Genomic DNA, 18,445 nt, shown 5'->3' with positions numbered 1-18,445 from the left:
CACAGAGGTCCAGCAGGAGCTGGGGGCTCCTCTCAATTTGCACTGCTGGTGTCTGCTCCCTGCAGGGCGAGGGCGAGGCCGGGGCAACTCGGAGGCCTTCCCTCTGGTCCCCAGGCTCTCAGGTGGCTGTACTTTGGTAGAAGGAGCTTGGGGCCAACACTGAAATCCAGGGTTCTAGTGGATATTAGCGCACTCTTAGCCACGTGGCCTCGCTTCCTCATTGGTACCGGGTACTGTTGGGACTGAACACCAAGGGCAAGGCACCCTGACACCGCACAGTCTCACCCAGGCCAGAGCCCCTGTATCTCGATGCCACAGCCAAAGCAGCCGCCCCTGAGTGCTCAGATAACGCAAACGTCAGCCCCTCCCTGTCTCCCCGGTAGCGGGGGCATGCGAGGGCGGGCAGGTGACACCCAGGGGAAAACGGGCCACGCACACACGTTCAGGGAACAGAATGAACTGTGAGGCAGACACAGAGCTCAGGCCAGCGGTCTGGGGAGCACCAGAGAAAAATCTAACACAGCACCCCCCCTGCCCCGAGATGACTGCTTCCCCCAAGCTTGCTGGGCACTGTTGTCCCCCAGCAGAGGCGGGCCGGGAACTCCAGGAAAGCAAAACCCACTCCTTCCTAAAACTCTGTCCTGAAGGTCAGACGGCCTTTAACCCACCTGTCCCCTTCCCAAACCAAACCAAGGTTCAGGCCTGCCCCAGGAGCCAGACAGGCTGTGTGACTGAGGACAAGGTGCTGTGCCTCTCTGAGCCTTATACACAAAACAGCCGTCAGCCTCAAAAGGCCAGGGTCAAGAGACAAGACGGGAAGCCCTGGAACTCCACAGCGGCTGCAACTGAAGCCAGGCCCCTTTCCACTGAGCCGCCCTCCAAAGCCCCAGCGTGGACTGCAGAGAGGCTGTGGCTCAGCACTCCCAGCCGGGGAAAGGGGGCCGTCTCTCAGCCCCTCGGGATGGAAACCCAACAGACCAGCAGAGGCAGCTGGGGCTCTGGGGCTCCAAAGCCTTTGGCAACCTTCCGCCTCTGCCCTGGAGGGGCGCGGGTGGCTTGACACTCAGACGCCCCCTGTGTTCCCACACTGAGGAGGGCAGAAGGGGGCAGGGCCCACGATGTCTGGGGCCAAAACGGAGCCGTGGTGACACTGAGCTCCCGCCAGCCCCTCCAGAGGCGGGAACGGGGAGTTTTTGGCTCAGAAGAGCGATTCACTAGTTCAGCCATGTGGACGGGGCTCGTGGAAACCTTGGTCTGCCCACAGGTATCATGGAGATATCCACAACATGGAGGGAAAGAAGACAGGGCAGGAGGGAGACAGGAGAGGGAAGACACAGGAAAAGGGGGCGCCCTGTTGGGGAGAAAGCGTTCACACCCAAAACAATAGAAACCAGGGAGCGGAGGAGGAGCCCACCCCCCAGGATCTGGGTTTTTCTGGGGGTGGGGCTGCTTACTGCTAACTGAAGCAACAAATGGATTTATTATTTCTTAAAAATGGTCAAAGAAAGGAAAAAAGTAGGGGCTGAAGCAGTGGTGCAGTGGGTAAAGCTGCCGCCTGCAGCACTGGCATCCCATGTGGGCGCCAGTTCGAGTCCCTGCTGCTCCTCTTCTGATCCAGCTCCCTGCTAATGCCTAGGAAAGCAGCAGAAGACGGGCCAAGTGCTTGGGCCACTGCTGCCCATGTGGGAGATCCACAAGGATCTCCTAGCTTAGGCCCCGCGCAGCACCCTGGCCGCTGCAGCCATCTGGGGCGTGAACCATCAGATGGAAGACCTGGGTGGAGCTGCAGGCCTGTCTCATGAAACCTGGATCTGAGAGCGCTAAGGAGCACACGGAGTCCTGTGCCCTCGGAAGTGAAATTTCGCGCCCCTGACCCTTCTCAGCGCCAACCTTCACTGACCCCTGCCAAGGGCTGGGCCTCATGCCCACTGAGCTCTCCTCAGATTAATGTGTTCCATTCTGGCACCCGCCCAACCAGGGGTGACACAGGGGGCCCCATTTCACAGTGGAGGGGGCTGAGGCTCACAGAGGACAAATAACCTGGCCCAGGTCACTCGGCCGCTGTGGGTGGGACTTGCCCTGGCTTAGAGGCTGCCATACCCTGGTCCACATCCATCAGTGCTGAGCGAGTGGGGTGGCTTTGAGTGGCCCAGACAGGGCTGGCGGGAAGGAGATGGGGTCCACGCGGGAAGCCACTGCAGGAGAGGAGGAGCGGCCACAAGCGGGAGATGCCCTCTTACCTTGATGATCTCCTGCGCGATCTGCCTCGTCTTGTTGATGTCCAGGGACGTCTTGGGGTCTCTCACGAACGAGTGCAACGTCCGCCCCTTGCAGAAGCTGTCGGGGGTGCTGGGGGTCACTCGGGTCTGGGGCTGCTGTGGCCTCACCCACCTGCCCCTTGACTCTTGGCCAAAGAACCCATTCCCGCTGGGCCTGGCCTGGATGTACACACAAGTATGCGGATACCCACGTGCAGTACATGGATATACACACGTGTGCATATAGATACATGGGTGTGCACACACGTGCATGGATGCGTACACAAACACACACACACACCCCACAAGAGGAAACCCAGCTCATCAAAGCTCCCAGTAGCTCCGAGCGGCCCAGCCTCAACAGGTTCAAGGCAACACCACAACCACCAGAACTCAGACGGGAAGAAGGTAGCCTCTCGGGGCTGTGGCTCGCTGTGGAGAGCCCCATTGCTGTCTGCATTGTTTGACCCTTTTCTTACAGTGAAGGGGTGTACGAGGAGGAAGGGGGGGGCACGTGATCCTGGAAATGGAGTGTGTGTCTGGGCTCTGCAGCTGCACCTGGCGTCAGTCAGGACCCAGGAGAGGTGGGCTCGCCCCAGCTGGCGCCGGACTGGCTTCTAGGAAGGGTCTCCAGGCACCTGAGAGCTGAGGGGGTCCCTCCTTCCTCAGTGTGTTCTAACACGTGTGCACGACCTCTGTGCGTGCTATCTCGCTGTGGCACAGCGTGTACGTGCTTTCACAGGCTGCCGTGTCTTCTGGAAAGAGGTGGGAAGGAGGCAGGAGGATGGACAGAAGGAAGGTGACATGGCGGGGCTGCTGGGGCGGCCGAGCCGGGCACTGTGGTCAGGCTCCCTAATTCTGCTGCCTCCGGAGGAGTGGCGCCATCGGGCGGCTTAGCCCACCTGGTGGGTGTGGCTTCTAACAAGCAAACAAAACGCCAACCCGTTTTTGCTTGCTTGACAAAGTTTGAGAAGAGAGCTCTTTCCAAAGGGCAGGATCCAGCTATGGGGATGACCACGAGGGTTCTCGGGCCGAAGGAATTAAAGCGAGTTTTAGTGTCTTCCCAAAATTTCCACAAACCCCCAATTTCTCTAACAACCTCATGTTGCTTTCCCTGATTTTCAAAGTAAACGATTTCTTAAATGCCACAAGCAGACAGGTTTCCACCTCACAGCCCCCGGGGCTCCAGGCACAGGGCCACTCTTGGAAGTGGGGCGGGGGGGTGGGGGTGGGTAGGGGAGCTGACAGACCCCCTCTGGGGTGGAAACGGGCAGTTACAAATGCCCACCCCGAGCCAGCCCAGCCCGTGCCCTCACTCAAGTAGAGAATGAGCGAGTCTGCTAGGACGCGGTGAGGAGCGCTGCTTAGACGGAGCGGGAGCCCTGACATCGGCTCCCGAGACGCCAGGGCCCAGCCACGGGGCTCTGCTCTCACTCACGTCACCCTGGTGGCCTGACTGCAGGTGGGGCAGGGTTACACGCAGGACCTGCCCATGCCTCGGGGCGCCCTCCCCACACTGCCCAATAGCCTGCTGGGGAGCCACGTGCTGACAGCACCACGCGGGGTCAGTGACGAGAGCGAGGTGTGCCCAGCAGGACTGGGGGGTGTGTTTGTAGAGGGGAGCCGGGCAAACCCCTACGTGTTCCTGGATGGGACGCACAGTGGGAGTGCCTGCGCCAGGGGCAAGCGCCCCGCAGGGCTGGGCTGGAGCCCGGCTCCGACTCTGTAACGTTTGGGATCGTCGACTTCTCCCTGACCTGAGAAGGCGTCCCCTTAGGTCATGGCGCTTTCCCGTCGGTGGAGTCCGGCCGCGGGGCACTCACGCCCGCTTTGGGTTTTCTCCTCTGTGGGTCTCTGTTGGACACGGGCACACCCTCCAGCGTTCACCCAAGTGACAGGGCTCCGGGGGACGGGCAGGCGGGTACCTGGTGATGATGGCCAGGTGGGGCGGGTTCATGCAGGCGCCCATGAACAGCACCACGTTCTCGTGCCGCGTCTGCCGGTAGTTCATCACCTCCTTCTTGAACAGCTTCAGGTGGTCCTGGTTGTGGCCATCCATCTCCAGCAGGCGGATGGCCACCTCGCCGTGCCAGCGGCCCCGGTGCACGCGGCCCCAGCGGCCCTGCCCGATGGGCTCGCCCAGCTCCACCTGCTCAAAGGGGATGTCCCACTCCTGCAGGTACACGCTGGTCTGGCTGGCCTTGCGGGAGATGGGGCCGCGCCAGGGCCGCAGGGAGCTGGGCAGGTCGTCCACCTCGTCCTCGTCATCTTCGGCCTCTGACCTCCCCGCCTCTGGCTCCTCAGCCTGAAAGGGAAGCAGGGCGGATGGGGAGGGCGGCAGGTCTGGGCGCGGGAGATGGGTGAGCTGCACGGGGCCAGAGGCACTGGCTCCAGCTGCAGCTCCGCGCTGGCCTGCCGTGCACCGGAGACACGCCCGTCACTTGGCTGCACCGGGCCTCAGTGTTCTCATCCACAAAACGTGCCATCAGGCCCAGGCGAGCACACTCCCTGCATGCTGCTAACACGCCGAGGTCTACCTACAGGAACGTCTACCACTTAGAGGAGGGGCTGGCGCCGTGGCCTAACAGGAAATTTCGCCGCCGCCTGCAATGCGGCACCAGTTGGAGTCCCGGCCACGCCACTTCCTATCCACCTCCTGGCTAATGGCTTGGGAAAAGCAGCGGAAGATGGCCCAAGTATTTGGGCTCCTGACACCCACATTGGAGGCTGGGATGGAGCTCCTGGCTTCTGGCTTTGACCTTGCCCAGCCCAGGCCATTGCATCCATCTGGGGAGTGAACCAGCAGATGGAAGATCTCTCTCTCCCTCTCTCTTTCTGTAACTCTTTCAAAACTCGCCGTCCCCTAGTGCATGGCCGGGGCCCGGGCTCAGCCAACACTTTTGGTCAAGGGTCCAGACAGCGGTTCTTGGCCCTGGCTATCATCGGGATCACCAGTTCCTGCCCCCTCCCACACTCACTGAACCAGTCTCCCAGGCCAGGGTCGGAATTAAACACCAAAAACAGAAACGCAAGGCGAAGCTGGCTGTGCTGCACACCTCACCACCCTTCCCCGCGTCTGTAGCTGCCAGGCACCCATTCAGCCCCAGACCCCCAAGGGCTCTGAGATGGGGGCGGGGAGCAGAGAGAGAGAGAGCGCCTGCGCATCACCCTACTCACCTCCGCTCCAGGAGCCTCCAGTGTGTCCACTTCGGCTCCAGGCTGCTCATCGGGCCTAAGAGTAAAGCAGCCTTGGTCAAGGAGGCCCCGAGGGAGGGCTGCTCTGCTCTGCGCTGGGCGGGGGCAAGAAACCAGCAGGCCTGGCCGGGGCACGGACCCTCCCAGCAGTGGGAAAGGCAAACAGGCAGGAGGCAGAGGGCGGGCCCCTTCTGGCCTCAGCCCTCCCCAGGCTGTCTTGAGACGGACGGGCACACGAGCTGGGCGGTAACCAGCACAGCCCCTCTCCTCCCTGGCACTCGGGACAGGGTGTCAGAACACAGGCACAGACTGGGCCTCTGACAGCCTCACCCCCAACAGAGCCTGGGACCTTTGGCGGTGCCTTCAGTCCCAGCCCGCCACCTTCTCCACTGGGGCCAGCACCACGGGGGAAAGCGGGGCCCTCGTCTGCCCGTCCCGGGTGACAAGATGCAGCCCCCTGGTGCCGATTGCCCCCCGGGCAGCAGAGGCAACGCTTGGGCGACTTAGCCTGAGGAGCATTCGGGCCAGGCCAGAGCCGTACAGGTGGGACAGGGGGACAGGGACGCCTACCGGACGCCGTCAGCTGTGTCGGGGGGCGGCGCTGTCTGCGGGAAGGCCGAGATGTCTGGAGGAAACAGGAAGTGGACACAGCATGAGCCCACCTCTCTACTCCCCCGAGACCCGCGCTTGACACCCAGCAGCCCGGGGGCTGCCCCTGGCCTCAGCGTCTGCCACCCCCACCAGTCCACTTGTGCTCCCCCTGGAACCTTACGTGGGCTCAGCCCCAGCAGCGCCTGCTTCTGCCCACACAGCTCTGGTCTGGTAAGGACGGTGGGCGGGAGTGGAGACTCCCAGGCCAACGCCCGTCCCCTGTGGCCCAACTGCCCCTGCATCAAGTGTGTAGCAGCCACGTGGGCGGAGCGGCCTCTCTTGGGGAGGGTCCCCCTGTGGGGTGGCAGGGCTGGCCGTAACCACCTTTGAAGGTAGAGATGGGGGCGGGCGTTTGGCACAGCAGTGAAGACACCGCCTGCCTCCCACACCCAACCAGCTCTGCTTCTGATCCAGCTCCTTGCTAACATGCACCCTGGGAGGCAGAGGGTGACGCTCCAAGTGCTGTCTGCCACCCACATGGGAGGCAGCCCTAGATGCAGTTCCTGGCTCCTGGCTCTGGCCTGACTCAGCCACAGCTGTTGTAGGCATTTGAAGAATGAACAAGAGATGGACGATCTCTCTTTTTCAAATAAACATAAAATAAAATAAAAATAATAATAATAGTAATAGTAATACAATAAAGCGAAGAGACTCCTTCACTCAGGCCGGCGGAGCTGCCGACAGGACTTGCAGGTGGCTCAAGTGAGGCTGAGGGTCTCCAGGGCAGAGGCCCCACCCCCTGGGCTTCTGGGTTTGGGCGGCTGGGGAAAGAGCTCACAGTCTGTCCAGCAGGGGGCGCGAGATATGGCCTGGATGTGTGTGGGTCCCTGTCCGAGCACAGGAAATCCCGCACGCAGGGACAGCAGGACCCATGGTCACCGCCGTGCAGAACCGCATTGCCACAGGCGCCCAGGACGGGTGTGGCCACCCACGACCCCGCTTTCAGCAACAAGAGAGCCCGCACGTGGCGGTGGCTCAAGCTGCAACAGCTTCTCCCCTGCCTTCCTGGACACAGTCCCTCCCTCCCCAGTGCTCCCTGGCCCTACTGTGGCTTCCTCCACAGTGACCTCTGAAGGTCACGGGGCCTCTGGGACCTCACAGACTTGGGGAACAGGATAGAAGCTGTGGGGCTTCTTATCAGGGGGATGCATGCCCGCGCCCGCCGGCCTGCACAGCAGCCTCCATGGAGGCCTCCATGAGGCCTCTGGGACCTCACAGACTTGGGGAACAGGATAGAAGCTGTGGGGCTTCTTATCAGGGGGATGCATGCCCGCGCCCGCCGGCCTGCACAGCAGCCTCCATGGAGGCCTTGCCCAGGCACCAGGACGGCTGCGGGCGGCCTGGCCGTTTCCCCACCTACAAGCGCCCGGGTGCAGGGACACTGCCCGCCTAGGGGAGGAGTGTGCAGAAGAAACACCTGAGAGGGAAGACAAAACGCCTCTGGACTCATCCTTTGCCATAGAGGTTGAGAGCTTTGTGCATTCTGTTCCCAGACGTGCCCATGTTTTTAACAAGAATACATTGCCTTCCTCTGGACATAGCTTCTGGGTGGGACAGGCCCTTCTGGAAGAAGAGCCATGTCTCCCCAGTGCCCTGGGGTAGTCCCCTGTCCCAGAGCTAAGGTGCCCAGCCACTTACAGGAGGCCTCCACGGGGCAGGCCCCAGGCCCCTGACAGCTGCCAGTCTCCACGTGCCCGGGAAAAGCCATAACGCTCCAAGCCAGCCCTCTCAGAGAGCCGGGCTGGGGAACAGGAAGTCCTGCGATGACCAGACCTCTGGCTGCAAAAGGAGGCTGCTTTACCTGGAGGCACCCCGTTAGCTACAGGCTGTCTGAAACACCTTACAGCCAGCATGTCACCGCCTTCAGCTGATCAACTCCTTCAAGGCTGGGATATGGTCAAGTGTAAAGCCTGCACATGGCATGTGTGCAAAAGAATCAACGGATTGTCTTATTGAACCCAACAGTTTTCAACTCTGCCATAAGGAGGCAATTCCAACGACGACCAGCAGATGGCACTGTGCAGTAAGCCACAGGGAAGCCCGCTGAATACATGGAGCCTGCAAACCTAACTCAGTTTGCATCTCTTCTCTAAGACAGGTCCCAGTGTCATTATGTAGGGCTGACAGGGTGACCGATGCTCCTAAAGCATCAGCCAGCAGTCCTCTCTCTCCATTCCGCAAGCCAGGGTTATAGCCCTGTCCTGCCACCTCCCAGCTGCGCGACCTTAAACAAACGGACTGCAGTGTCTGCGGGACAGCGTGGTAAGGGCATTGCCCATCTCCAGGACACATGCCCTGCCCCTTGCCCAGTCTCAACGTGTAGTCAGATCTCAAAGCAGGTGGAGGGACACTCAAGCACCTCCATGGGCACACAGGGAGAGGGCGCCCAGGCGAGCCGGACAGAAGGGAGTCACAGCCAAGGGGCAGTTAGTGGGGCCATGCAAAAGACTCACCTGGGAAGATGAACTGCTGTCTATGATGAATGAAGTAGGCAGCTTTAAACAGAAGAGGAGGTGAGTCTCACACACAGAGAATGGCAAATGCAGAGGCTGGTTACTGGGCTAGGACAGCCTGGTCCCACCTGCCCCACCCCCAGGGGGCCTGGCAGGGACAGGCGCAGCCATGCAGGGAGGCGGGGAGCAGCAGGGAAAGACGGGCACTGGCAGGAGCCCCAGGATGAAGGGTTTGCACAGAGGACTGGGGGTCCTGAGACCCAACCCCGTGGCCACCTTGCTGCAGAGCCCGGCCGGTGGCCTTCTCTGTGAAATACACGTGAGCACAGGAGGGCTGCACACCCGGGGGGACACGGGGACTCTGCAGAGGCTTGCCTACCGTCTGTAGAGGACGGCCCCCTCTCCGTGTCTCCTCACTCTTCCTACCTGCGGCCCCCCAAAACCCAACTTCTCCCTTAGGTGGGACTGCATGGGACGCAGTGGGGTTCTAGAGGCCGGGGCGGGTTGTTCTGACTCGAGTTTGCCACCTCCCAGACTCTGGGCCCTGGGCAGGCAGGGGCTGGCTGGCTCTCCAGCTGTGTCCTTCTAAGGGGGGTAATGTGTAGCCCACTCCCAGGTCATCCTTGAGGATCAAGGCACAGCGCAGAGCCAAGGGGGCCCCAGGAGGCATTCCTTCCCCATCACCGGGCTGGCCCGACCCCAGGGGGCTGGCACCCCTGGTGTTGCCGGGAGCAGAAAGAGGGATGGAGAGAGGCCTCTGCAGGGAACAATGAGGGCCTGGCCCAGGACAGCAGGGAAAGTGGAGAAGTTTCGCTGGTCTAGGCTCCCTTCCCTTGGGGAGCTACAGCAAGAGGCATGACCTTGCAGCGTCAAACCGGCAGGTAGCGTGGGGTGGGGGTGGGGTGGGGAGGTTAATCAAGGGGTGCGGCTCAGCCAAGGGGAGGGGTGGGGATGCTCTGCTGCTGTGTTCAAGTGCGTGACGGCCAGTGCGTGCACATGAAGGCAAAGGGACAGGCAAAAAAGAGGAAGTCCCACAAAACGCCAGGGGCCCTGCTAAGCTGGGCTCAGAGAGGCGGCCCAGCCTCCTGCTGCCTGTGTGGCCCCAGTCCCCAGTCCCCTGGCACAGGAAGAGCTGCACCTGGAACTCCAGGGCCCAGTGACGGGGCCTGACCCAGACCGGGACTGAAGTCAAACAAAGGCTGAGCCCCACCGGGAGGCCGCGGCAGAGCCACTTCCCTGGGCTCCCCAGACAGGCAGTGCTGGCCAGTGCGGGGCAGCTGAGGGCAGGGCAGGCCGGCACCGCGACACCTCCCTCCACGCCTAGGGGGAAGCCGAGCCAGAGGCTGGCTCCGCTCCACCTGCAGGACGCACACCCTCATTTCCACAGTGGGGACCACCGAATTCCCACTTCCCGTACAGAAAGGGAGGGAGAGCTCTCCCTGTTCACAGAGCAGATGGGCGCCGGGGCCCAGATCTCTGTGCCTGCAGCACCTCCCACGAGCTCAGGGGCCGGTCCTGGGGGGGGCAACATGGAGATTGCGACAAACCCAGGCTTTGTGTCAAAGGGACTGAGTGTCAGCGCTGGCTCTGCCGCTTACGGGCTCCTCAGCGCAGGGCGAGCCGCTCCCTGTCCCAAACCTCAAGGGCCCCATCTGGCAAATGGGTGTGGCCGCAGCATCCAGCTCAGGGCTTCGTGCTGAGGCACCTGGCAAGCACTCCAGGAAGGGCAGCTCCCAGTGGCCCCAGCAGGGCTGGACCTGGAGCCTGCTAGGGTCTGTTGAGAAGGGGGGTCTGACCCTGGCCCTGAGGGCTGGGAAAGCCCGGAGGCATGGTACCTGGGAAGTTGAACCTGCTGTCCCGCTGGCCAGGTGAGGGGTTGGGTGGTGTGGTGGCGCTGGAGGGGTTGGATGTCGGGAAGGGCGCCGGCGAGGAGGGCGTGGAGGAGGTGGTGGACGACGGGTTACTGCTGGAGTCCAGGTGGTTCATGGCCGGAGGATGCTCCTGCAGGACCAGAGCCATGGGCATGGGTGGGGCTGTGCTGCCCGGCCCCTCTGTCTCTGATGACGACCTTCAGTCTCATCCTCAGGCAGGGTGGCGCACAGACGGCCTCCCTCACCCTTCCTAGCTCAGCACAAACACGCTTCGCTGAGGACTGGCTGAGGCCAGGCTCCTCCTCTTCATCCGCCCATAGCTCCCAGCCGCTCCTCATCAGGGCACTGTAACTACGGGTTCTCCACTCCACTGCCCAACACTGTGCGTCCTGTGTGGGCAGGGTGCTCACCACAGCTCAGCCTCTGACCACGGTTCAGCCTACTACGTGCCAGGGGCTCTGCCTGTGGGACAGCAGAGGCACCCAGTGTTTGTCTCAGCAAACCTTGCTGTCCCCAGTGAAGTCCCGTCAACGGGGGACTCCCAGAACCCACAGGACACTGCGGATCCTGCAGGCGGCGGCGGCGGCTGGGGCTGCTGCCGGCACACACCTTGGAGGCGTTAAAAATTTCAGAGCTGGAAGGAGCCCAATGTCTTTGGCTGAGGAATTCCTTTCGCACCTGCTGAGGAACTGGCATGTGGGTCTGGGACGCACTGGTCAGATCCAGGGCCCCACCTGATGCCCCCTGGAGCCCTCTCTTGGGTGGGCCTTTAGCCCTGCTAGGGCCAAGCTGCTGGGTGGTCCCAGCTAGCAGGTCTGTGAAAGAGTGGGGCAAGCACTTAGGAGGCACCTGCTGGGCACTGCACGCTCATCTATCACGTCTCCGGGCCACCATGCCCCAGCACAGGGGCTGCTACTTCCGTTTGAGGACATGGAGGCCCAGAGGAGTGAAGGAAGTTGCCCACAGTCACCAGCTAAGAGCTGCAGAAGCTGGATGAGACCTCCTGTCGAATTCCCCTAAGCTGCAGAAGCCCGGGCTGGGGTCTCCTCCCCGCCCTCTGCCCCCACGAACGCCTTTCACCACCCCCGCCCCGTTCCCCCTCGCCAGGGCTCGCTGCCACATCCTCTCCCTGGCTCTGGCTCTCAGCCATGAGATGCTGGTGTAGTTCGCAGGGGTCTCTGTGCTGGGATCCGGCCAGACTCCACGGCCAACGCCTGTGCCCAGGGCCAAGTCCTTCGCCTCCCTGGGCCCCTGCGCTGTGCTCTGAAGCAGGGCTGTGGTAGCACCCGGGGCGGGGTGGGGGGGAGGCGAGGGAGCTGCTGCCGCAACCGTGCTGCCAGGCCGCCGACAGGGTGCGGAGCGACCTGGTGGTTTCTGTCTGAAGCGGGCCCTTGTGAGTCATGGTTTACTTACAAGAATTCACTTGATGTAGTCATCGCTATCATGCTTGGAAAAACCACTCGGCACAGGGAGAGGGCAATCAGTGTGACACACAGAGCTAAAACCAGCCAGCCGCCACCTGCCCTCTGGTCGGCGGCTGGTGGAGGGATTGGGGGCCTGCCTCCGCCCCGGGCATTAAAGAGGGGACCGGCTGCTGTTGGGGAGGCGATGCAGAACCCGCGGGGCAGCCCTGATGGAGGCCTTGCCCTTGGCACATTGAGAAGCCAGAAAGAGACCTCTGTGCTCAGGGGTCCCTGTGTTGGGTCCAGGAGCCTCGCGAAGTCAGCTCACAGCCACCAACCCATGTGTGTGTGCCGGGCAGCGCGGGGCGGCCTGCCCCACCGGCAGGGCTGGAGTGAAGGGTGCAGCCGTGGGCATTTAAAGCAGGACAACAGGAGTGGGCGGGCCTGTCCTGGCAGACGGGCTCCTGCCACCCTGGGCTCAGGTCTTTGCACCCTGAGTTTGCCTCTTGCTCTTGGGGGGGCCCCAGGCTCAGTGTTCTCTGCACAATGGGGGTAACACCAGCTCATGCCCTTCAGAGCGTCTGTGGGGGCGAAGGGAACACAGAGGGCAGAAGCCCCGAGGGCGGCGATCGCAGCCACGTGACCACCGCTGGACGTGAAGGTGAAGTCTGCTCCAGGGCCGAGGAGAGGTCCCGACGCCCACCTCGACCCGCCCGGGCCGTGCGTCAGTCGCCTGTGCCGGCCAAGCCTCTGTGGGAGGGGCGCTGCACAGACAGGAGCCGGGGTGGCAGCTGTCCCCACCTACCTTCTTTGTCAGTGCTTTGGGGAGGGTCCCGAAGTGGGGTTCGGTTGCTCTGTCCACCGGGTTGTTGATGTCCGAGGGCACAGATTCCGTCCTCCGAAGAGTTACTGCTGGGGGTGGGGGGGGGGGTAGGGGAGCCTCAGCAGGGGAGCGGTGGGACCACAGCCTCTCCCCGAGGAGTCCGGAGGGGGGCGGGAGGGCAGAGGACTCACGTGGCAGGAAGGAGATCCTACAGGCGGGGGCTTCTTTTGTGCACTTGTTGTGACACTTCAACCTGGCGAAGGAGGCAGCGTTAGTGAGGGGAGGGGTTCCAGGGCTGCGCACGGGGGCTCAGAAGCCCGGGCCAGGCAGCTCCGCGTAGCATCCCTCTGCCCCCGTGACGTCCGTGGTGGCCACAAACTGCTTGGCGGACGTGAGCTCAAAAGCGTGATCCCCCTGACACTCATGGCCTTGGTGGCCTCTGTCTGCCCAGTGCCTGTCCTTCCGCATGCCCGGAGAGCAGGTCTGCCCTGAGCCTGACCCAGTGTGACCCACGCTTCGGCCTTTCGAAAGACGAAGAGACCTGCCACCCACTCTCGGAAAGCTCGAGACACCCAAACTTTAAATAACGCCAGGTGAACAGCGGCATTACTGAGAGACCCCAGGGAGGCCGGGCGGCCCCTCCTTCCAGCACGGGGCCACGTGGTCTGAGGGTTGGCACTGGGCCAGGAGTGCAAAGAGCTGGGTTCTCCTTCTGGCCCTGCCTGCTACACTGGGTCTCAGTGTTCTCACCAATGAAATGGGCTGACAGCTGGTGCCCTATCAGCCTCACATGGCAACCGCGGGGCAGCCTGGGGCTCGAGGTCATCCTGTGCTCTCCATGGGAAAAGCACTGCTTGAATGGCGGGTCCTGGATTAAAGCCAAACAGCCAGGAGCCGGCGGGGCCCTAGACCCGAGGGAAAGGTGGCGCTCCCTGGAGATCAGGAGACGCCAGACCCTGGAGCAGGCACGAGTCGCTTTCCTGCTAACTGATTCCGATTCTCGGAGCACTCCTCGGGGCAGCAGCTCCCCAGTTAGAAGTGACAAAACCGAGGCCCAAAAAGGGCATGCACCCTGCCTCAGGCCATAGAACAATGTGGGGGGCCAAGGGGACCAAGACCCCAGGGCCACGTCCACAGGGGGAGGGCCTGTGGATGTGTTCTGCTCACCCCTCCTTCCCACCAGAAACCCCACGGTGTGAGAAGCCTGGGTGGGATCAGGCCAGCAGCTCTGCACCACAGCCTGTCCCGGGTTCCCCGCTAACACAGCAGGCTGCGCCACAGAACGCCTTCCAGTCCCGAGTCCTCTCGCTGCCTTCTCCGCACAGATGTCCCCTCCACCCCAGTCCCTCTGTGCCGGCTGGGTCCCTCAGGAAGCCCTGCCGATCCCCGGGACTCTGACTTAGCCTGAGGCCAGGACTCAGCAGGACCGTCCCTGCCACGCTCGCTGCCCCACGCCGCCCCCGAGCTCGTACCTGCAATGCTTGCACTTCACTCCAAACATCATGCTCTTCTGGCACACGTGGCACACCTGCGACAGCCAGGACTTGGTGGAGAACCTGCAGGGGGGGACAGGTGCTCACGCTCACGCAGGTGGGGAGCGGGGGCCTGGCCACGGAGTGGTCCCATGCAGCCCAGAGTACCGAGACTTGGCTCCACCCCAGAGCCCAGGGGTCCTTCCCCGGGGACCACCGTTCCTCCCCAGCCACGAAGTCCTCACTGCCAATCCCCTCGAGTCAGTGTAGACTTCGTGCCAACCCAGAGACAGCGCGAGAACAACCAGTGTGCACGTCCTCTGACCCAGCGACTCATCCGGCAGGCACGCTCACGCTGTCACACGACCGAGGGACGCGCTCCACCTGGACATCACCCTTGGGTCCACCACAGGGGCCTAAGGACAGCCCATCGAGGGAGGGCTAGGGAGCACTCGTCAGCCAGCACATAAAACAAGGGCTCTCTTAGTCCAAATGTGTTCTCCACATCACACTGTCAGGTGAAAAGGAGAAGGTGCCACGCGATGTGGTTCCACGGCCACAAAGTTCAAGTACGGGAAAAACTGATCTGTGATGACAGAAAGCTCCATATCTTCACGGGGCTGATCCCTGCAGGCATCTCAGAAACCCCACCAGGAGATCCTCACGACAGGGCTACAGGACAGCCAGGTCTGGGCCCGAGGGGCAGGTGCTGGGGGTGCGGTGGGCTGGGGTGGGGGAGGGGGTAAAAGCTGTCCTGGGCCAGCGAAGGATCATGGAACAGCTACCCCCTCCCCAGATGATTAAACTGGAACTCCGCAGACCTTCTTGTCAAGAGGGCCCACGAGGGTGTGAGCCTGACCTCATTGTCTCGAGCCCAGGCCCCAGGGTAGGTGGGGCAGCTGGGCAAGGCGGGGGCAGGGCTGTGCGCTGGCAGCCACAAGAGGAAGCAGCAGCCTGGGAAACACTGGGCCAGGCTGGCCCGGTCCCAGACGCTCTGGGAAACCACAGGAGCATTGAGGCAGAAGAGGGCAGGGTGCCAGCCTGGTTTCCCTCGGGAGCCCCAAGTTAATCCTGTGGCCAGCCCGTGAGGCTCAGGGCATGTACCCTTACGATGGGACTGGGAGGAAGATGCCACCACCCCATTTGCAGATGGGGAAACTGAGGCTCAGAGCAGCTGCTGTCGACAGCTCTCAGGGGGATGGGTGGGGTTCCCGACTTCAAAAATCCCTTTAGTGGCCCCTGGAGGACCACGGCTGACACCCCAGGGGTGGCTGACTGCTTTCTCCCAGCTGTCCCTGGGAGCCCTGACTCAGAATACAGGTGCCTCGGCCCTGACAGGGCTTCAAACACAATCCCTGGGTACCTAGGGTGTGAGCTCAGACATGCTCCTCACTGCTGGGGAGCCCAGGCCAGCCTGGCTCAGGACAGACGGCAGCTCACGCTCCCTGGGGACACGGGAGGCCTGTACGAATCCCCGGGGGCCCTTACATCAGCCCCGAACAGGGGCAGCTGGAGCATGGGCTTCCCAAGCCGGAGGCAGAGAGAGATGCCCTCCAGCCCACGGCTGCCATCCAACATTAGCCTTGCGAGCGTCGAGGCCAAGACCACGGGACAGTCCCCACCACCAGCCCCGTCAGCCCTCCCCAGCGGGTCTGAGCGGCGGAGTCAAGAAGTCGTTAGAAATCCAGATCACCAGGCCGAGGAGCTCAGGGAGGTGCATTTCCAACAAGCTCCACAAGGGCCTCTGGCATGTGGCCAGTGTCACACTGGACACAGGGCAGCTCCTGGCTCCTCCTCCCTGTGACCGTGACCCTCTTGGTGGGGTGAGGAAGGGACGCAGGGAGGGGCTGGAGAGGCACGAGCAAGACCACGGGGCCGCGGGTGACAAGGCAAGGGCTCTACGCGGGTGCAGGGCTGTGTCACACAGAGACGGGCAGGGAGCCCCAAGAGACAGCAGCAGGGCGGATTCCCCAGCCCTGCTCGGCACCCCCTCCTGACCCAGGCGGCTCGGCCTACCTGTGCGTCACGGAGAGTCCGATGTCCCTTCGTACCATCTGTGGGGATCCGTGCGGGAGATCTGCAGGGAAAGGGGCCGAGCCTGGCAGTCAGGGGGACCCCCGCCTGGTCACAGGCTAGGTGGGGGCATAGGGTTTAACACATAGGAGAGAGACATCCCGGAACCCATGTCTATCACAACAGGGTCAGAGCAAGCCAGGGCAGGCGGAGCACAGCGGCTCTGTTCCTGCCTCGGTTCTCTGAGGCCCATTACCGCCCGGCCTCTGCGGTTGGCCCAGTCTGCTGAGCCTGGACGGTTTCCAGCTCAGGGGCAGGCAAGCTCAAGAAGGGCCCAGGCACAGCCAAGGTGAAGGCCAAAGCCCTCCACGCCCCAGTCTCTCGCACTCCCTCGTGGATGAGGCCACGGGCCACAGGTCTGCAAGGGCTTCGCTGGGGTTACTTCCTGTTGAGGGGGTGGAAGTTGTCGGCCTCTGGGGACAGGTACAAGGCCAGCAAGCTCCACAGCTCAGCGCAGCCCCGTGCAGCCTGCAGGATGCTCCTCAGAGCCACCAGTGCCAGATCCCACGGGCGGAGCGAGCGCAGGTGCAGACACTCCCCCCGGGTCAGCCCTGCCTGTGGCTGAGTCTCTGGGGCTCTCTCGGGCACCCCTTCCTCTGCTGAGAAGGACTACCAGCTTCCCTTCTGCCTGCCTCCCTGAGGGCGGCCTGGGTGCTTGTTCTGCTTCCAGATTCCCCATGTGGAGAGGCACCCTGTTTTCTACATGGCAGGTCTGGGAGATGCAGGAGCAGCAAGAACCAATCTCTCTGCCTGCTGGTGGCCTGCATGCTCAACTCACGAGGCCCTGTCTCCTTCTGGAGCCCCTGGCTGGGCGCCAGGGGTCTGTGAACCCCCTGGCCAGTCAGCAGGACGCTGTGGGCTTTTCGCTGCCAATTGAGACCTTCATGCAGTGATCAAAGGACCAGGGGCCCAGAACATGCAGGGGGACAGTGCCCCGGCCATCTATGGCCAGCTCACGTCCTCTGAGTCAGCAGCCCCTGATAGGCGGCCACTGCCCCTCAATGGCCAGCTCCCGGCCCTGCACACAGCTGGTGCTCACTCAGAAAGTGCTGGTTCACTGAAAGCCAAGAACACGGACCCAACCACCAGAGAAGCCCATGCCGGAGGCACTGGCACCTCCCACACCAAGGGCATCCTGGTGACAAGAGGCCCAGTGCTGCCCTCCTGCTGCTCGGGGGCCGCACAAGCCTGTAGTCTGTGCTCTCTGGCACATCTGGATATGTCCCAGCTCCTGCCCGGGGCCCAGCCTACCCTGCAGGAGCCATGGCCAGCAAAACACACAGGTTATCTGGCAACCACAGAGAAGACGAGGCTCCAACCACGCAGCTCTGGGTGCAGGCTGTGACTTGTAACACCTGCCCCTGGCACAGGACGGGAGAGTGGAGTGGCACATGAGCTGGGGCATCCACTCTCTCTGAGCTAGATGGAAATATTGGTCCTAAGGGCCAACAGCTGCACTGTCCCCATTTCTGGGTCACCACGGGGTCTGGAAGATGACAGATCCTGGGCTGTGCAAGGGACAGAGCTGCTAGATTTTCCTCCAAGGTTCTGTCAAGAGCCCTGGGAACCATGGATGTCTCCCTTCTGTACCCCCTGTAGCCGGCTCCACCATGCCAAAGCACAGCGGCTGCCTACCGCCATCGCCAAGAGCCCACCCCAGGTACACCCCCCACTCAGCCAATAAACGGTGATCTCGCCCAGGCAGAAGACAGACGCCTCTGGACTTCCGCTTGGACAACTGGAAGCAAGTCCACAGGCACAACAGCTTCGCTCTGCTTTGGCTCCTGGGGGAAAGGCCGCACCGCACAGCCGTATGTAAGAACCTGGGGCAGGGGTGAAGAGGGGGCCCAGGGCTGCTGGGGCTTCCTCCTCCTGCCCTAAGGGGGCAGTGGCACCCTCCGGACTCTCAAGGCCACCTGCAGAGCTGCCCCTGAGAAGGTCCTTGTCCTAAATAAGGGGTCTGGAGACACGGGCTGGGGTCCGAGCTGGCTGTGGCCCACCTATGCTGGCAGATGGTGGTAACCTCTCTTTACCGCGGCAGCCCAGTGGGCAGAGCACCTGCCACAGGGGTCCAGGTGGAAACGGGCTTGGCACAGGGTTGCCCCTGGATCAGGGCACTGTCCAGGTCTCTGCTGCCCAGAGAGGAGCCACTCGTGGGGCGGTGGACGGCTGCCTCTCTCCTGGGCCATGCATACAGAGGCCCAACGGGCTAGGAGAGGGTCAGAAGAATCCACTCCCGATGGGGA

General features: G+C 62.6%; 1 protein-coding gene across 3 annotated transcripts in view; it reads right to left on the bottom strand.

The window, feature by feature from the left end:
- The window catches only part of KSR1 (kinase suppressor of ras 1), a 154,318-nt gene that overhangs the window by 11,721 nt on the left and 124,152 nt on the right, over positions 1 to 18,445 (bottom strand). For 2 of the 3 annotated variants that reach the window (XM_062216229.1, XM_062216228.1), the window contains exons 6-15: positions 16,143 to 16,203; positions 14,127 to 14,210; positions 12,846 to 12,907; positions 12,637 to 12,740; positions 10,393 to 10,558; positions 8,558 to 8,599; positions 6,024 to 6,078; positions 5,436 to 5,490; positions 4,184 to 4,563; positions 2,241 to 2,337 (exon numbers count right to left, since the gene is read on the bottom strand). In XM_062216229.1, coding sequence (XP_062072213.1) covers positions 2,241 to 2,337; positions 4,184 to 4,563; positions 5,436 to 5,490; positions 6,024 to 6,078; positions 8,558 to 8,599; positions 10,393 to 10,558; positions 12,637 to 12,740; positions 12,846 to 12,907; positions 14,127 to 14,210; positions 16,143 to 16,203 — 1,106 coding nt within the window. Of the gene's footprint in view, positions 1 to 2,240; positions 2,338 to 4,183; positions 4,564 to 5,435; positions 5,491 to 6,023; positions 6,079 to 8,557; positions 8,600 to 10,392; positions 10,559 to 12,636; positions 12,741 to 12,845; positions 12,908 to 14,126; positions 14,211 to 16,142; positions 16,654 to 18,445 lie in introns of those variants that run through there. The other variant, XM_062216227.1, reaches the window with a different exon arrangement.

This window comes from Lepus europaeus, chromosome 18 (assembly GCF_033115175.1).
Source record: "Lepus europaeus isolate LE1 chromosome 18, mLepTim1.pri, whole genome shotgun sequence".
Taxonomy (NCBI): Eukaryota; Metazoa; Chordata; class Mammalia; order Lagomorpha; family Leporidae; genus Lepus; species Lepus europaeus.
This window is presented reverse-complemented; position numbering and strand designations above follow the sequence as displayed.